Here is a 20,093-nt window from a genome sequence, read left to right on the forward strand (position 1 = left end):
CAGGAAGAATAGTTAGAAGGGTACTGCAATAGTTTACTGTTCAAAGATGGTGACTCAGAGCAGGCTGGTAACAGTGGAAGTGGTATGAAAATGTGGGGTCTGGATATGTTTTTAAGGCAGAACCAACAGGATTCCTTGATGAACTGGCTATGAGAAGTGAGAGAGAGACATAAGTCAAGGATGAATCCAAGGTTTTTGTTTTGAGCAACTGGAAGGATGGAGCTGCTACCAACTGGAATGGAGCATTCTGCTGGTAGAGGAGATCTGGGGTGGTGTGGGACTGGGAGTTAAGTTTTAGATGTGTTAAGTTTGTGATGTCTATCAGACATCCAGGTAGAGATGTTGAATGGGCAGATGGACATACAAGTCTGGAATTCAGGAAAGAGATTTGGGCTGGAGATATAAATTTGTTTGTTGTTGGCATGTGGAGAGTATGTTGAGCTATGAGATTCACTAAGGGAGAAAAGAGAAGACCCGAGAACTGAGTTAGAGTTGCATCAAAATGAAGGAAGACAAAAAGAGCTGTTAGATTCCCATTTTATAGTTCAACCAAGAAGTATTTTTCCAGTTGTGAAATGGTGATCTGTTCATTGAAGAATGAATTTTGGGGCACAAGAGGGCCCAAAGAAAACTACGACATTTTCCTGTACAGACAGTGTCATCACAAATTGGAGGGAAATTTGAAGATATGCCATCTTTGTTGATGCCCCTAAGTGGCACAGTAGCCAAGGAAGGTGGCTAGAGCTAAATTGCATAGGAAGAGGAAGGCAAAGCCCCAGATTATAATATAGCCTAAATTCGGGGTTTCACGTGATCCTAAAGTGAAGAAGCAGCCTGTCTCAATCTATTTCTCCTCCTGCTGTCCATACAATTCTTTAAATAGCTACCTGAAAAAACCACTTCATTCAAAAATGAAAAGTAGCAAATCAAAACCACAATGAGATACCACTTCACATCCATTAGGATGGCTATTAAATTTTTTTTTTAAACAGAAAATAACAAGTGTTGGTAAGGATGTGGAGAAACTGGAACATTTCTGCATTGTCGGTAGAAATGTAGATTGGTGCAGCCTCTTTGGAAAACAGTAGGGCTCAAAGGTTAAACATAAAATTACAATATGATCCATCAACTTCACTCCTAGATATACACCCAAAAAACTGAAAGCAGGGACTCAAACAGATACTTGTACACCAATGTTCATAGCCACTTTATTTACAACAGCCAAAGTGTAGAAACAACCCACATGTCCATCAACAGACAAATGGTAAACTAAATGTGGTAAATACATACAATGGAATATTATTCAGCCACAAAAAGGGTGAAATTATGACACACGCCATAACCAGGAGGAACCTGAAAACATTATGCTAAGTGAAATAAGCCAGGCACAAAAGGACAAATGTTGTATGATTTCACTCATATGAAGCACCTGGAATAGGCAAATTCATAGAGACAGAAAGTAGAATAGAGGTTACCATCGGCCGGGGGTGAAGGAGGAATGGGAAATTATTATTTAATGGATATAGAGTTTTCATTTGGGATGATGAAAACGTTCTGGAAATGAACAGTGGTGATGCTTGCACAACACTGTAAATATACTTAATGCCACTGAATTGTACCTTTAAAAATTATTAAAATGGTAAGTTTATGTATATTTTAACACAAAAAAAGAATTATCACAATAAAAAATAAAAATCAGAAAGAAACCAGCATAGACTCTTTGTTTAAATAATGCGGGTGGGGTTGGGGGGAAGGCAGATGAAGAATGGACAACAAAGGCGACATTGCCCAAGAAAACTCATACAAGTTCAAATAAATAATTCTCACTGCCTCAAAGAAATTACAGAAAACACGTTCCTTCTGATAAAGAAGCTCAAAGAAAAAGATACTAGAGAGCAAAGAAGAGATAAAAAAAAAAAAAAAAGAAAGATAAATTTACTCCAAGAAAGCTGGGCAAGGGGGAGAAAATGAAAATGAAAATGAAATGAAATGGAATGAAAACATTAAAGAGGTTAAAGGAATATTAGAATCAACTCAAGCATAATAAACATAACTGAGAATAGTGTAAAGATCATGGAATAAAGACTCAAGGGAAACACACAAAACAAAATAGAAAAGGACAAAGGTATACAAATGACTAGAAACACTACAGACACAGAAAGAAAAGAAAATTCAATGTATACATAATTCATGTTCCTGAAGAGGAGACAAAAAATTAAAGAAATGATTCAAAAACATTCCAGGAATAAAGGAGGTCTTACATTCATATATTGAAAAGAAATACCCTGATGCAAGGGAAAAAAAATACAGAATGATAAACTCCAAGGTAATTCTTAGTTTGATTATTTAATTGCAAGACTAAAGAATGACATTGGCATCTAGGCAGAAATATCAAGTCATCCATAAGAGGGAGAAATCAAGCTATTTCAAGAGCTGGAAATATGTAGACAATGGATACAAAGTTCTAAGCAATACAAAGTGTGTCTTGAAATTTTTATACCCAGGGAAGTTACTCTTTCTGGATAATGACAATGGCTAGAGATTCTCAAGCATGGGAGAACTCAAGAACTCATTATTCCTTCATGAAAAAACTGTTAATGAAAACCAAGGGACAAATCAAAATAAAGAACTGAGGCATGAAGAAGCCAAGTTACAATGATTAGCAGAAAACATTAAATCTACTTAAATATAGACCTAAGACTGAACAACTATGTGAATTATAGTTTCACAATTGAGTTTTATATACATGTTATGAACATTAACAATTCAAAAATTATTAACTAACAAAAATCAAAATGTGGGAGGAGGGGGCAAAGGATCTGTATTTGAGTTCAATTTCTTGCTGTTACAGTCAAGTCAGGCGATACTGTTTAAAGTTGAAACATATAGCTAAGTAAAACAGAATTAACCCAACTTTTGAAACATTTTATAATCTTTAACTTTCAAAAGATCTTTTAGAACCAATAACGCTTCTTGTGAAGATTCATTTATCTAAAAATCAGTAATATCTTTAGTTTCACTTCAGGTTTTTGGTTAAAATAATAAAGCTTACAACCAACATTTTTTGTTAAAAAACTCACAGAGTAATCCTATCTGTATCTCAATTTCCACCATCCATCCATTTTCTATTTGAATATATGTATGTGCATATACAGCTGTCTCAAATGATCAAATGTACACAATTACCATTTTTGGATAATAACAACTTTGGTTGATCTTTTATCTTTTCCTTTGTGTTTTCCAATTTTGTTCTAGTTTATAAATAATGAGATTACATTTCACAAAAAGAACAAAAATATTTTTTAAGAGGCATATAGTCTAATCAGTGTTTATTTTAGCAAAGATGAAAACACTTGCTTTTCACTGACAAACTAAAGCCAGGGGTCCAATTCTCAACTGATTAAGGCCCTTTCAGTTTATTAAAACTCTTTCAGCTAAAGGAAGATTATTAGTTAATTCCTAACACATCACTGATCCAAGACCCTCAACCAAATATCCTAGAATATGCACACTGGATAGCCTCCGTGCCTTTGCCTGCAGACAACCACTCCCACTAACGATCAGACTTCTCTCTAGAGGGTTGATAGGGAAGAGGAATACAGGCACTGTAGTGGATAAATGGAACTGCACGGAATTCCAGGACATAAAACCATTGCTTCTCTTCCTCTAACCTACACTATAGAAGAGAACAAAATGTTTTGGCATCACGCTCTTCAAACGCCCTTGAAGGAGGTGCTCTAGTTCTCTGATGTCTTTCAATCTCAATATTTTAGTCAATATTCCTGAAATCCTCTAGCAGTTTGGGGATTAAGAGTCTGCTATTCCCATACTCTTTGAGCCACCTTGCTATGAAACTATTCCTACGCTATTGTGTTCTCGGTAGTACTGCTATGCTCTTTAGTATTAACTTTCTTTGCAATTCCTTTTTCTCTTTTGCTCTGTTATCAATCCAAAGGGATCTAAATGACACAAAGTAAGATGCAGTCTAGATCAGCTTAAAAAACTGTGTCGTAAGGATGGATTCTGAGAGCTGAGGAGAAATCTCCTTGCAAAGGTCCCCATATAACTGAAGTTTCAGAAACACTGGCCTACCTGTAAAATGGGGAACCTTTGCTGCCCTATGTTTATCACAATGGAAGTGAATCTGTCTCAGAAATGAATCGCTACCACTTTCCCCTAAAAGGAACCAGGGCACTTTGGAGAAAAGGCTGATTCCGTGGCTCAGGTAGGAAAAGTACTTTCTGTTGCACTAGAAAGTAGGGAAGTGCTCAAAGAGTGAGGGCCCATATCAAAGGCAGGTGGCAGCTTGAAGGGACTCCCACTGGCCAAATCTGGCTTCCTTGGGCATCAAAATAAATAATGATAGTAAGAGATTTAAAAACTTGGCTGCTCTAGTTCTGTTCTCATGGTCTCATTCTCACTCTCCCTCTCCATTTTCACCTCTCTCTCCTTTATTTCCCTCCCTTTCAGCTTTATGCACAGGAGCACTATTCTGTTGTTTTTCCTCTGCTTCTGGAAGATGCATCTGATCTACACTGGAGTAAAAAAAAAAAATCTGAGTTTTAGTTTTAGGCTTTGGGGTGATCATAGGAAAAGCAGTCTTTTAACTGACTTAGGTTCTTACCACTGAAACCAACTTGAGATGGTCTAATAGGGTTATTTATTAGGGTGAAACATAAAATTGCATAAGCATAAAATTTTTATACGTAAAATGGTTGAATATCAGAAATTCCATATGGTTCAACAACATGAACCATCTGAGCTCACCGGAGTTTTATATTGGGTCTTACAGCCAAACTTCAAGCTATTGTAAATTGGTTCCCTGCTTTATCCTTTGTGCCTTTTATTTCCTTGGAGATCTAATGAGGAAGAGTGACTGACCAAGAGGGAGAAGATGGGCCTCCCTCATTACCCTGTTTAATGCCATTTGAACCTCACATTCATACCCTCTATTATAAGTACTGTCATATATCGCTGCCTTCTCCCAGCCTGCACCTGTAGGAGGAAACCACTCCAATGGAGACCTATCACCACCTGACTGGGGTGTGGGGTCACCCTGCATCTCTTCAAGTCCTAAAAAAAAGGGTGCAAGACTAGGAGTCGAGAGACTAGATTCTGTTCTTGGCTTTCTCATTACCCAGCTGAGAAAAGCTGGATGAGTTGCAACTTCTCTCAGACTCTCTTTCATTTGCAAAAGAGAGGTTGAATAAAGACTAAGTTGTGTCCGATGTCCCTTCTAGTTCTAATACCTGGCAGTTCTTTCTCATAGGACCTTGGTGGAGGCGGGGGTGAGGCGGGCACACAACCTGAAAATAGGTACTGTATTTACACAGGTATTGGTGTCCTTTACAGAAAGGCACATCAGCCAACCAAACAGGTAACCAAGATTAGAGGAAAAGAAATTCATCTTATTAGCTGAAATTGGCGGTTCAGTCAAATCAAAAACAAACTTCTAGAATCCATATGTTACTAATTAGTAATAGTAATTAAAATCCATATTACTAATCTGTAAAATGTCATTTTTATGTAATTTAACAAGAAAAATACACTTTAATTGATGTTTTAACATTCTTTTTTCTTTCTTTCATAAATTGTATGAAAGTTTTTAGGTGATCGTAAAGACTAATCATTTGTTCACAAATGTATGGACTTCAAAGCATGAGTCTCCTTCGAGAATCTGTAAGAAAATGTTTTCAATGCTTCAGCTCTCTGCCATCCAATTATAACAATGCTAAATTTAGTCAGATTTTGGTTTGTCCTCATCTGCACAATGATGATAATCTCTAATTTGGACTTTCCAATATAAGCATTGTTATGAAATCGTCTGTAGTCTAAGATTGCTTAGAAAAGGCAAAAATAACCTTAATTCTTGCAAATCTGAACAATATGCAGCATAAAAAGAAGAAAAGGCTCATTGCATAACAACTCAGTAGAACAGTGAATATCCCCAAAACCTCCTTCCATGGAGTTACCCAGACCTAAAAACAATTCTACTTTATTCAAGTACACTTTTTAAAAAACTGTAATGACCCCCAGGAAAGCTTTCATGAGCGCTTCTGGTACAGGCCACACTAGGAACAAAGAGAGTGGGTAAGGTATTTAACAGATAATAAAAGTATAGACCATATTTACACCATTGAATGATTAGAACCTTTGGCTACACTAGGTTTAATTGGTCGCCTTTATCACTTAATACAGAGATCTTCCTTGAAGCAAAAACTCTAGCCAAAAGTTATAAAGTTCGTTTCTGCAAAACCCAAGAAAATCAATGAGCCCTGGTCCAATACCAAGTTATTCTTCTTGTCAAGAATGCTTTACGCACATACATCCATACACATACACACACCCCTATGTGGCCAAAGATTTTCCTATCAATTTCTGAGACATCATCTTCTATTCCTTCGCCTAAAATAAAATTACTTTCCTTGCCAGACTCAATCAAAAGTACATTTTAATCTCATTTCTCTCTCTGTATCTATGTGACATCCAAATCTTTACTGAATAACTTTGCCCTTTCTATCTTCAGAGCATAAACACAAACTTAATTAAAACTGAGGTACACAGAATAAACTTCAGAGCTACACAATATCTCAAGCAGTTACAGAAAGAATTTATGTTATGAAAGATGAAACAGACAGCTAATTAAGTGTGAAGTCAACATGATGAGGTATCCTAATGTTTCTGTTGGACAGAATTCATTTGGTAAGTCTTCTCTTCTGATTTTTGCCTCCCAAGCCTATTAGATTATCAAGCAGAAGTGCTGTCATTTTATTCCTTTTTAAATTCCATTTCTCTCCCCTCTTTTTCTCTGTATCCAGTATCATCATCAGTACAGGTCCATCAGACATCTCTCAAAATTGGATCTCGGTCAATGAAAAGGTCTTTAATAACTACTTTGAACATTTGGCAGCCTAATATTTACTATCCTTTCAAACATTTTTCTTTTCTAGAGTACTTCTTCCATTTAAGAGGCTTTAAAATTCTTCTGCAGATTTTAGGCCCATGCTCATTAATATGACCACTTTATTGGAATAAGTATGACTTTTATAAGTAAAAATAAACCAAACTTTCTTTAACACCCCAAGATAACAATAAAACGTGTTTTATTGCCTAACTGTAGGCGCTAAACAAAGTATTATAAATAAGGACCACCATTCTTAGTCTTTCACGATCAAGCAGATTCTTTGGAGCTGCTTTAACAGGACAATAGCCACTAGTCTAGGGTATAGTTCTAAGTTCATCCAAGTACAGCCTCACCCATTCATCCACTGCATAGTACTGTGCTTTGACTATGCTCACAGGCACTGGGCTAAGTGCTACAGACGCAGTGGTAGGCAAAGTGGAAACAGGCCCTTGCTCTCACAGAACTAGAGTATGTGCAGAATGACATTAATCAAATAACTACACTCTTGAATGTATAATTACAAACTGAGATAGGTGTTGTCAAGAAAGAGAGTGGGATTCAATGAGAAGTTATTATAAGGAATTTGACTCAGATTGGGGGTCAAGGAAAGTTTTCTTGAAAGAGTGATACTCAGAAGTGTAAAAGATGACTAGGTGTTAATTAAGCTAAAGAATTGGTGAGATGGAGGTGGGTGGGGGAAGAGAGGAAGACTCTTCAAAATTGAAGGAAAAAGGGGCTGGCCCCGTGGCCGAGTGGTTAAGCTCGCGCACTCCGCTGCAGGTGGCCCAGTGTTTCGTTGGTTCGAATCCTGGGCACGGACATGGCACTGCTCGTCAGACCACGCTGAGGCAGCGTCCCACATGCCACAACTAGAAGGATCCACAACGAAGAATACACAACTATGTACCGGGGGGCTTTGGAGAGAAAAAGGAAAAAATAAAATCTTTAAAAAAAAAAAAAAATTGAAGGAAAAACATGTGAAAAGGTCCTACGACAAGAGGCATACTAGTTTCCTATTGCTGCTTTAACATATTACCACAAATTTCGTGGCTTAAAACAACACAGACTTATTATGTTAGGGTTCTGGAAGTCAGAAGTCCAAAATGGATTTTATGGAGCTAAAACCAAGGTGTTCCTTCTAGAGACTAAAGGGAAGCATCTGTGTCTTTGCCTCTTCCAGCTTCTAGAGGCTGCCTGCATTCCTTGGCTTGTGGTCTCTTTCATCTATCTTCAAAGCCAGCAATGGCTAGTCCAATCTTTTTCATGGTGCCATTTCTTTGGTTCTCTCTCTTCTGCTTCCCTTTTTCGTGTAGGACCCTTGGGCCCACCCAGATAAAGCAGGATAACCTCCTTATCTGGAAGTCTTTAATTTAATCATCTGCAAAGTCCCTATTCCCGTGTAAGGTAATATATTCACAGATTCAAGGGATTAGAACTGTAGACATCTTTGGGGAGCCATTATTATGCCTACCGGGAGAGAGGTTGTGTTTCATTTAAGAACTAAAAGTAGGTCAGAGTAGCTGGATGCAGGAAGTGAGGAAAAAAGCAGTATTGGATGAGACTGGGGAGTTGGGCAAAGACCACACTACACATATCATAAACCATGTCAAAAGTTTTGCTCTTTATTCTAACTGGGAAGCTACTGAAGTGGTGACAAATTAGATTTGATATTTTACAATATCCCTCTGGCTACTGGGTAGAAAACATATTTTAAAATAGCAGAGGTTCAGGAAAAAGATGACAGTGTCAGCAACAGCTATTCAGATAATTAAAATTAAAATTATTATTCAGATTATTGAAGTCATTTCAGGTCTTTCACTTCCTAATTGGGCGATTCTATGACTTTGGTTCAATACCTGCCTGGTAGTTCAATGGGGAGGATTAAATGTTATCAAGCACAATATGCCGTTTACACAGGAAGAGTACCAGGCATCATAAATAGTCTTTGTATTTTTATATTGCTTCTCTTATAAATTACTATGAATAACTCTAAGCTAGTAAATTAGAAAACTTGAGTAATATGGATGATTTTATGGCAAAATAAAAACTGATTATACCTAAATAAATTTTTATCTTAAGAAGAAATATAAAAAGTAATTCAGGAAGTAGAAAACCTAAATAGATTAAGAACACTTGTAAACAGTGAATGAGAGAAGAGGACTAGAAAATGAGGTAATGGAGGGGGCGGGATTCAAATCATGTTGAGCCTTGGTGACCATTCTAAGAATTTTGGCTTTTACTACAAGTGAAATGGGGAACATTTTGGAATTTTGAGAAAAGGAATGCCATGGTATAACTTTGCTGTCCAAACTGGCTGATATTTTGAAAATACGGATCGTAAGTGGGGGTAAGCACGGAAGAAGAGAGGCCAGGAAGAGACCAAGGCAGTAATCTAGAAGAGATCGATCATGGTTTAGACCAAGGAGGTGGTACAGGATGTGGTAGAGAGTGGTTACATTCTTGCCGTATTTTGAAGTGTTTTCCGATGGATGCGAGAGAAAAAGAGGTGGCAAGGATGACTCCCAGGTTTTTGGCATGAGTAACTAGAAGGATAGAGTTGCCATCAATGGAGATATGGAGACTGACTTTGGAGGTGAGGAAGATGAGTAACTCAGTTAAGAACATGATATGGAATTATGTTAGACCTTCAAGCGAAGTCATTGAGTAAACAGATGAATATGAGTTTGGAGCTCAGGAGAAAGGTAAACTTTGGAGCTACTGGCATAAAAATAGTATTTAAAGCTTCGAGGCTAGATGAGATCACCAAGGGAGAACGTAGACTAAAAAGAGCCACAAGGACTGAGTCCTGAGGCACTCAAGTATGAAGAGGTGGGAAAGACCAAGAATCAACAAGGAAGGCTGAAATCGAGAAGCTAGTGAGGTAAGAATATGTTGTCCTGGAAGCCCTACTTTTTCCTTCTGTAATATCTGTTCCTCTTTCATATCTCAGTCAAGATATTTTATTACCTAGTCTTGGTTTGTTGTCTCCCCTAAGTGCCTCCACAGCATCCTGCCCTTACCTTTCTCTTAGCTTTTGTCACACTGGATCATAATTGTCTGTCCTTACTCATCTCCTTCTCTAAATTATAAGCTTCTTGAGACAAGATCTCCTTCACAGAGTATTCCCAGAAATTAGCATAGTGCTTGACACATAATAACTGTTGAATATATGTTGATTGAATTGAATTAGTAAAATCAGTAGGTATCTTCTGGTTACAGATCTCTTACTAGTATCATAAGAAGAGTCTACTATGATTATCCATGCCACTAGCACCACACATACATTTACGTTAGTTATATAGTTATTTTTCTATGTAACCGCTTGGAATTTTTTAGCATTAACTAGTTGGTGTGCATCAGGTTTCCGATTCAGGCGGAGGAGGAAGCAGAAGGAAACAAATATTTCTATGTACATAGCAACATGCCTTCTGTATGCGAGCTCACTTAAGCATTTAACCTTCCTCACAAATCTGGGAAGAAGAGGATAATTAGCTCCATTTTACAAAGATTAGAAATGCTAACTAACTTGTCTCAGGTCCCCATGAGGTAAGAGCCAGAGTTAAAATATGTATAAAGCCTTTGTTTATATATCTACATCTATTGCATATAGATATACATATATAAACTTGTATATAGATATATAAATAACATATTATATATAATATCTAAGCAGTTTTATATATATAAACGCACAAATATAAATTACTGCCTAAGCAAAATGAAATAAATGGCTACTTTTAAAATATAATTATATTACTTACCGGAAAGTACAGAAGCAGAGACCCAAAAAGGATTGTTTCCAACAGGATAAGGCCTGATGCCCTGATGCTCTAAAAAACAAAATAAAAATGTCATTGTTAACTTACATTTCTAGGCATGGAAGAATTTATGCTATTGTGCCAATGCCTCAACCAGTAGAACAGCATTCTTTGGGGAAGATAAATGAAAATTGGCTAGTATTTCAGACAGGTGGGCTTAACTGAAACATGCAGAAAGACTGACTATAAAGGTGGTTGGTAGTCAATGATATTGCAGTGGCTTCATGGAATTTTATTCTTTCAAATTTCAATTGCTGAAGAGTCTGAGCAGCTGAGAACACTATTGAGAAGATCCTTTCAATCCAAGAAATTCACAGACACAGAAGATCTTGCCCACATTTCTGAAACATCAGCCACAAGTGCATATTGAATGCTATCCCTAAACCATTTCACAAATACCTGCAGGATGGTTTCGGTGGATAAAACAAACATATGCAGAAGTTCTGGGCATCTCAGGGATATATCTCCCATCTCGTCGAAATATAGTCCCCAAAACTCACTGACAGAGCTCCACTATGTGAAGAGTATAAATCACATTAAATAACAGAGGCATCTCACCTCACGAACATGCTTAAATTATTCTTAAACCAAAATTCAGAAGAATAAGTTGATCTTCAAATAAATTTCCTGAATATTTGAAGTTTGCTAAGCATAAATATTTGTCTCAAGATATTTTGTTAGACTCAAAATAGCATTATCTTTCCAAAGCAAAATGCTTAGCGTTGTGGCAAGAAATAAAAGATCTAACAATCAATCTTATCTTCCAATAATAAATTTTGCTTTGATGAGTTTAAATATCAATATAGAGTTCTATATGGATCAAGAATACAAAAACAAAAAAAGATCATTCCAGAGTCCCTGAGCTTTCATGAAATGCAATTTAAAATGTACATAGAAATTACACGTGGTGCAAATATGACATCAAAACAGGAAAATAACTTGAAGTCGTAGCAAGTAATTTTTCAACAACAGAAAGCTAAAAAGCCAAACCACAAGACTCCATTACATAAAAAGAAGTATCAGATAACTTGATAGCAAGAGAAAGAAAATTCTAATTCCTCTTCCAAAACCCTGGTAGGACATTGTTAGACACATAGGAATACTTTATGTAATCCCTCAAAAGAACTCAGGGCTTTCATTAATCTAAGAATTTGGGAAGGGAGAAACAAGTTTAGTCAGTGAACAGACAACTATTTGAGTGGCTTCCTGCTATTGGTCATTATTAGCTAGCAGATGCTTTCAGTGAAAAGAAAACTTCTATCAGCAAGCTTTTAAATGGGCTTTGGCTGGTAAAATTTTCAAGATGGCAAATTATATTTGCATAGCGTACCCAACTATGAATACTCTATAGTTTATCTTTTAAACTTTTCCCCAAAATGACACCAAGTTAGAACGAGAGTCCAAAATATTATATAAGACTACTTGTAAAACAACCTATGCAATGTTGCTTGGAAAAAGGGGCTATGAAGAGAAGCTGCAAGGCTTAATGGAAAACACAGACTTTAGAGTTAACTTCATCTCAGTTTGAATTATAAAACAACCACTTTGAGTTAGTCAGCCTTGAACTTTAATGGTCGCACTATAAAATGGGGATTCCAGTCTTTACCTTATTAAATCTGACAGGCTTAATAAACTATGAAGTATACAAAATGGCTAGTGCTGTGCATGACACTTAATAAGTAGGTATGTATTCTTTTTGTGTATGTGAGGAAGATTGGCCCTGAGCCAACATCTGTTGCCAATCTTCCTCTTTTTGCTTGAGGAAGATTGTTGCTGAGCTATCATCTGTGCCAGTCTTCCTCTATTTTATGTGGGATGCAGCCACAGCATGGCTTGATGAGTGGTGCTAGGTCCACGCCTGAGATACGAACTTACAAACCCTGGGCTGCTAAACCACAGTGCACAAACTTAACCACTATGCCACTGGGATGGCCCAGTAGGTATGTATTCTTCAAGGTAGAAAACAGCAAAAGGATGATGGACTTGAAAACCACAGAGGTTTATATAGGTAACATTCAAAATTTTTTTAATGCTTTGGATAAAAAATTACCCCAGAAGAGCCAAAAGCCTGGGGGTAAGGAACACAACAGTTCTTTTTTTAGGGCCAGTAGGTTCTTAGCGGTGTTACAATCATCACTACCATATAACATCAGTGGCAGCAGTCCATGCTTTTCCGTATTCTCAGGGCACTATAACCTGTCTCCTTTTCATTTGGAAATGTTGAGCAATCTTCCTAATACTTCATTGCCTTGCTCCTGGCTGAGCAGAGAAGCCCGTGATTTCAAATTACAAATTGGAACTCCAACAAATGGCTCCACAACCAAATGTAAGGCCTATTCACAATGTGCACTTTTTCTTACAAAATATTCTTGGGCAGAACTGCCTTCACTGCCTCACAGAATGAGCAGGTGCCTAATAGGTGAGACTTCAGGGATTAAGAAACCTCACGCTCCCTAAACCATTTCCCCACTGTCTTACTGGTACTGGAAGTTCTTTTAACTACAACAAAGTCTTTTATTTTGTACTTGGTACCAAGGTGTAATATACAAGTGCTGTAAGTAATACACAGACTTAAGTTCAAAGTGAAGAACAGGAATCTTTTCCTTAGAGTCTAAGTGCTAGGATGAGGAAGGGGAGGGGAGGCGCTCAGTGTGTATGAGAGAGAAGAGGGATTGAAAAATGAAGATGGATGAGGGAGAGAATGAGCAAAATGATAGAGGCCAAGAAAAAATTTCATCTCCTTCTAATTTTGTCTGAGATCGAACTGGCGGTACGGAACTCTTTTTAACCAGTTAACTAACTGGGAAACACGTGAAAAACCTTCTTGAAGGATGATCAACAATACACGGTAGGATACTATTTATATTAAACACGTACACACAAATCAATACTATGCATTAGCTAGGTATGTATAAATATATCAAATACAGGTCTTGGGGAGACATATCAAAATGATAACAATCTTTTTTTCTGGAGAAGTGGATAGACTTGGGGATAGATAAACTTATCTGGAAATATTTTAATTTCTTCAGAGATGTAGTCACACTGCTGTATAACATACATTTTAATAAATAAATAAATTAAAAAAACACTGTCTAACATGGATCTACTCAACTGTTAGAAAATTCCGCCATTAGGTATCATAATATGTGAAGTCTAAACAAAGACCTTCCTTTAACTAATATCTACTTAGTAAGTTTTTGTTCAGTACCAACTGCACGCACAAAATTATCAAACAGGATATTTATGATATTTAAGGTGAATATAGTACTGGAGGAGTTGTCGCTGAGTCTAACTCTCTGCTTCAGAATTCATAAAGCCAAATAAATACAATTCCAGAGTTTACAATAGAGGTGAGCTGACTCCACCTTGCTCCACTCCGTCCCACTTTCCCCATTTCTTAAACTTTCAGAACTGACTTACAAAGGTTTATAACAGCCAGATATCAAACCTACAGACCAAAGAAAATGGCTAATCTTATTACAGCAATTCTATGAACTTATGTCAAAGTCAATTTCTAAACTCCGTAATCCTTGGCTGCAGAGGATAGAGGCGGGAGATGAACGCAGCTGTAGCTGACACGCGCTCTGCCTAGGATGTGAGCACCCAGGGGAAGCTAAGGCACTGGAAGTAATAAGACAATAAGAATGCTGAAGTCTGAATTTTTAAAAATAATTAAAATGGCTTGTCATTATTTCCTTGATTCTACAGGAACTAAAGACTTCGTTTATATTTTTAAAACATTTTTAACCACTGAGGAAATTAATGCATATCTTGCTAAAACAGTGCAGCTATTTTTGATCACAGCCAATTTCTTAAGCCTTGCAGCAATTAAAGTTTCTTTTGATTACAAAAGGAACCTCTGAACATGAAGACGTTTTTGCACAGCTGGACCCCAGAACGTATGATAAAAATATAAGAAAGCAACAGAATTAGATTCTGAAAAAAATGGACCAGCATAGTTTTGGATGACAAACCAAGACTCTATAAACCTATATCATTTACAAAAAGAATTAGCCTCTTTAGCAGAAGAACAGACTAATGCGCTGCACTTTTTCTTTTCATTCTTCTATTTCTGTAGAGAAATCTACGGACGGGGAGATTATGAATGAAAACTGACAAACACCTGATGAATGAATTACACAATAATAAATTGGAAGCAAGATGTAAAAGGTGGTCCTGAAGAGAATCCTAACATTAAAAGATGTAAGGACACTGTTTTTCAATAACTTTAGTTATAATAATATAAAAGGATGAGAACAGACTACATCCAGTTTGACAGCTTATATGCAATTAGTTTGTCTTAAGAAGATCTGTGATGAAATATTGAAAAACCAACCAAATTTAGAAAAATCTGTCAAGGAACAATTGCCCAAAATGTGGTCAGTTAAAATCAATATTAGTTTTTCAGAAGGATTCTTAGCAATAAAAATGGTACAAAAAAGAAGAGGAATACGGTCAGCGCAGAGATTCCCAAAGTGAAATATAAATAATTCAGAGAATTATAAATTCATGGAATAAAACACATGGGCTTTACATCCAGATGGTTCGGAATCTCAACAGTGGCTGCTTATTAGTTCTGTGACCTTGGGCAAGTTGCTTAACCTTCTGAGCTTCAATTACTTCATTTATAAAATGGGTGTAATGCCCGCCTTGCAGTACTGTTGTAAAGATTAGCAATTATGCTACCCGGCACAGAGCAGGCACTTAGTCAATGGTAGTTCATCATCAATCTTCCATGGACAGGTAGAGGAAGTGAGGTCAACAGACTAAGCTCACTCTGCTGATGAGTGACAGAACAAGGTCCCGTCATCCTTAGCTGCTGATTCCCAAGTCATCGTGAGCTCCTCTGTACATACAATCTGACCCTCAGTCATTTTCTCACCCAAAGGAACAGACCTATATGTAATGTTATAATAACAAGAACATGTAACATGAATGGAGTATTTAAAAATGAACTACAAGTAAGCAGTTTGGTTCAGATGTTATAAAAAAAAATGTTTACTAGTCAATTTAAAATTCCTGACGGTTTTATGAAAAACATTAAAAGAAACTGTCACATTGTCTTCACTAGGAATTCTTTCTAATTTCTAAGACTTCACAAGAAAGCCCCTTTTCATATGATATGATAATTTATAGTGGAGTGTTTAAGAACTTTTGGAAAAACAAAGTTACCCAAAAATAAAGTTTAGCATAGTGTATACATAGTTTCATATTCTTTAAAATGGTACAGCACGCTAAATAAAAAGAAAAAGCAATGCTATTTTACACACGTGACATGAGAAATACCAAGACCTTCATTATTAACTATGATTCCCCATTTCCTGCTGGGCAGAAACGTCTATGGTTGCTTTTGCAGGCTCTCTGTGAGATGCTTGCCCATTCGCTTTGCTTTGTTTCAGGTAACACAAACGCTTAGAGATGCTCCCCCCAGCGTCTCGTCTTTCAGAAGTTCAGTGCCTGATTTTATGACTCAAAGATGCTGACTCTCACTGCAGTTGCAGAGATGCAGAAACACTTAGATGCATGAGAGGGAACATTTTGGATAACCCTTACTCAGCCAAGCTCATCCTTCATGCTTATGTCCAAAATAACTTAATACCAAAGCCTTCTTGCCATCTCTCAGTCCCTTTCTCTGCTAAGGTGCCATCAGAATACTTTCCTAAAATGTGACTGCTCATGTCCTCATTTGTCCTTATTTTTCCCATAGCTTCTTTGCAAAAATAGCTGCTACTTCTCTGTAATCTACTTGCAACTTTGAATTCCTTTTTTCTTTCAATTCTAATAAATAGAGTAACTCATATTTCATATAATTGAGACAAATTCTCCAAGTGTCCAAAAGGCATACAGAAGTGAACAGACTAAAACATTATAAAAAGGATCTTGCCTTAAGAAGAATTAATGTACATCCTTAAATAAAGTGGCATGAAATTATTGAAATAAAACATATCATTTGCTTAGGCTTCTATTATTGATTAAAAGCTACTGGGATTAATTGATATTATTTTCAAATAAAAGTAGATAATTGAAAGAACAAATTCCTCCTCATGAAAAATCCTAATGGAATAATAATAATGAAAATACAAAATATTAAGTATTTTATAATTTAATGTTAATTAGATAAAACACTTTGCTTGCTTCTTCAAATATTAATCTTTATTACACCGACATAAACTCAAATATCATTTAGTCTAACATTAATCATTTTTTAAAAACATAAATGTATTTTACACTTGGAGAAATTCCAAAGACTTCACAGATCATTGCTCAGTTGCACGTGATTGCTAAGTAGCAAGAGATCTAACCAATCTTTTATCATTTGAACATTGTCGAATCTCAGAAATTTTTTTCTTTTCTAATTCAGTATGTCAAAAACTATGATCTGCAAGGTAACTACTTTAAAATACTACTGCTCACACATAGGCAATAGAATCCATCACACAAATGTTAGCCAGACAACATCAGCATCTTCTCAGTTGTCTTAAACAGGAAAAAAATGTGAGAATAGGGACAGAATTGCTCAGAACTGTTAAGCATGTCTTCAACACATTGTCGATCTTCTAAAGCATGTTTGGAAGTGTACGGAATGACTAGACAAAGTGTAAGACAGAGATATTTCATACTTTGTCTGATATGTGGAGAGAGTCTAAACATTCTAGGACATAAATTCCTTATTTTATAGTCCCCATTAACACAAGCAGTTTCAATTCTGACAAGCCAAATGTACAAAGAAATATGATGAGCATTTCAGTGAATAAACCAATAGATGATTTAATAAGGTGTAAAAGATGCCCTTCTCTGCGAGAAGAGCAAGCAGTTCAGAAATTTAAAATAGCAGTGTTGTATCTGACAGGCAAAAACGAAGGTGGATTATGAAGGGCTGTGAGAAAATACTGCTACTTCGATGCAACGATCATGGAGACAGGAATTCAAAACTCAATCTCTAACATAGTATAAATATTTCTAGATTACATGGAGTAAATTGGATTCTGCTTTTCCCCAAACTTGGGAGCACTAGGAGAGCATTTAATGGGTATTATGCAATTCAGTACACATGGAGGGCATCATTCTTAAACTTGCCTTAAACTAAAAAGAGAAGGATATATTCATTAACCAGCATCTTGTTTCTATTTTGATTGTCAATTCTAATCATTTGTTTCACTAAATTCTGCTCTTTCAGTTAGTCTTAAAGTGTATTAGCAAATCATGACATGTTGGCAATTAAATAATTATCTTGGTATTTTAGAGTATTATATTCTATATTACAAACATGGTTCAGGAAAGATTTTCAAATAATAAATTCATAAGTTTTAATCAGATAATAAATGCTGACCCTTCATACAAATTCAAAAATGTCAACTGAGAGATGTTTTAATTAGTCTTCTTTCTTCTCTGTGTTGGATCCTACTTAGTTAATCTTTGTTCTAAGATGTATTATACAAATGCATTAGGATAGACACAACTCAGAAAGACACAAGAAAAATAACCAAGTGCATGCAGAGAATTACTGAAAAGTTAAAACAATGTTATAAAGCCAAAAATTAGAAAAAGTTTTACAATGTAACAGATTTTTAAGCTTATCAAAAATTAAACTATTACTAAAGCAGCTTTATAGAAGGAATCAATTTTCGAAGCTTTTGAAACTAATGACTCCAAATCTGTATCTTCGGCCTAAACCTCCTTCTGGAGCTCTTGACCCATATTTTCACTTGTCTATAAGACAGCTTTACCTGAATGACCTACAGGTACCTCAAACTCAAGATGCCAAAAACTAAATTTTTCCAAGTTGTTTTTCTCTTCATATTTCCCATCCGGGTTAATGGTAATCAATTACTTATTTTGTAGTCAAACTATCTCTGAAGTATACAGCTAAAGGCTATAAATAAAAGAAGTAGGTTTAATGGAATAGTCATGGTTTTACTTTTGGTATTTTCCAGAACCCCCCAAATTTTGTTGACCAACAATCTCACTAAATAAATAAATAAATAAATAAATAGGTAACCAAATAAATAATTAAACTGAAAAGCAACATGCATGCTGATCCATATTCAAGTGGAGAGGAAATTCTTCGCCTTTAATCCACGGACACCACTATGATTCAGAGAATAAGTTAAATTGTCAAAATCTTAAGAAAAGGAGAAGGAGGAAAAGGAAGAGAAGGAAGGGAAGAGGGAAGTAGAAGAAACCAACCGTTTATGTTTGATTTGACAGACTAGTAATTCCTGGTTTCAGAGGAGTAAAAACGGGTGAGGCAAATGGCACAGGTGTGTGGAGGCAGAACCAGACTCAAGCATAAACAAAGTCACCACTGTCTCAGCTTTCTGTCATCTTTCTGCCTCCTCCTGTATTTGTTGTACTCTTTCCTCATCTCTCCCACCTCAGGCAGCCAATAATTTCATGCCACACTTTCTGTCATCTCATCCAGGCCTGCCCTCTTCAAGGAAGGCACATATTTCAAAGTAATTCTCTTATCTCCAGCTTCTAATTTCTTCCAGGCCTTAATCTTACCTACCAGTTATAAACAAAAGAGATATAAATGCCAATTAGGGTGTTAGTGATTGATAATAATTTAACGGTTTCTCCTGCAGGCAGGACTTGGAAGACAAAATAGATAGCCAACACTGACTCTAAAAGCAGGGATCTTGAACTCTGAAAGTTAAGAGAGCGAGGCTGGCAGCACAGTGGGGCTTCTGGTGTCCCCACATATCACTGTCTATGACAGTTTCCTCTGAGATTGTTCCTATATGGAAGCAATCAAGGTATCTAGATCCAATCAGAAACTGGGATAGAGAGGCTCCTTTCAGGAATGAAAGAATCTTCAATCCTCTGTTGAAGATTTTAAGAATCAATTCATATTTCAAAAAAGTCTTTTATTTCCAGCTGTGCATTTAAATTCCATCAAGAATAAGTCTACCTAACCACAACCACCACATGTCTGTGCCTCAGTAACCCCCGGAGCCTTTGTTGAGGGCAGTTTGAGTACGTTTGCTTCCATTTACTCATTTCTTTCTTTGAAGCAGAAGTTTGTATAATAAGGAAAGTGTCTTTGAAATTCAGCTTTCATTACGTGACATGCTGTGCAGGTGTGAGTTCAAGGGCCAAACCAGCAGTTCTCTTTCACTCCCATGAATATACTCTATTTACTATGGTTTTCTCTCTGCTTCTTTTTTGGCTACATTTTTAAGGCCATGAAAGAGATACAAATGCATAAATTCTGGGAAGAAAAAGCCAACTGGGAGGGAAAGGGGGTAAACCTAGACCACTGTATGGGGTGAATCAAGGACCCAGAAGTGTACCTAGTATTGCTGGTTTGCTCATTCAATGGCATCTTTCCCAATTGAAAGACACCTTCTGACTTTAACAAAACGTCG

At 36.5% G+C, this 20,093-nt stretch overlaps 1 protein-coding gene across 2 annotated transcripts in view; it reads right to left on the reverse strand.

Moving 5' to 3' along the window:
* GPR158 (G protein-coupled receptor 158) overlaps positions 1-20,093 on the reverse strand; it is a 408,291-nt gene that overhangs the window by 104,033 nt on the left and 284,165 nt on the right. For both annotated transcript variants that reach the window (XM_070254823.1, XM_001495442.7), the window contains one exon: positions 10,666-10,734. In XM_070254823.1, the coding sequence (XP_070110924.1) occupies positions 10,666-10,734 (69 nt within the window). The remainder of the gene's footprint in view (positions 1-10,665; positions 10,735-20,093) is intronic.

The sequence above is a fragment of the Equus caballus genome, chromosome 29, assembly GCF_041296265.1.
Source record: "Equus caballus isolate H_3958 breed thoroughbred chromosome 29, TB-T2T, whole genome shotgun sequence".
NCBI classification, from domain to species: domain Eukaryota; kingdom Metazoa; phylum Chordata; class Mammalia; order Perissodactyla; family Equidae; genus Equus; species Equus caballus.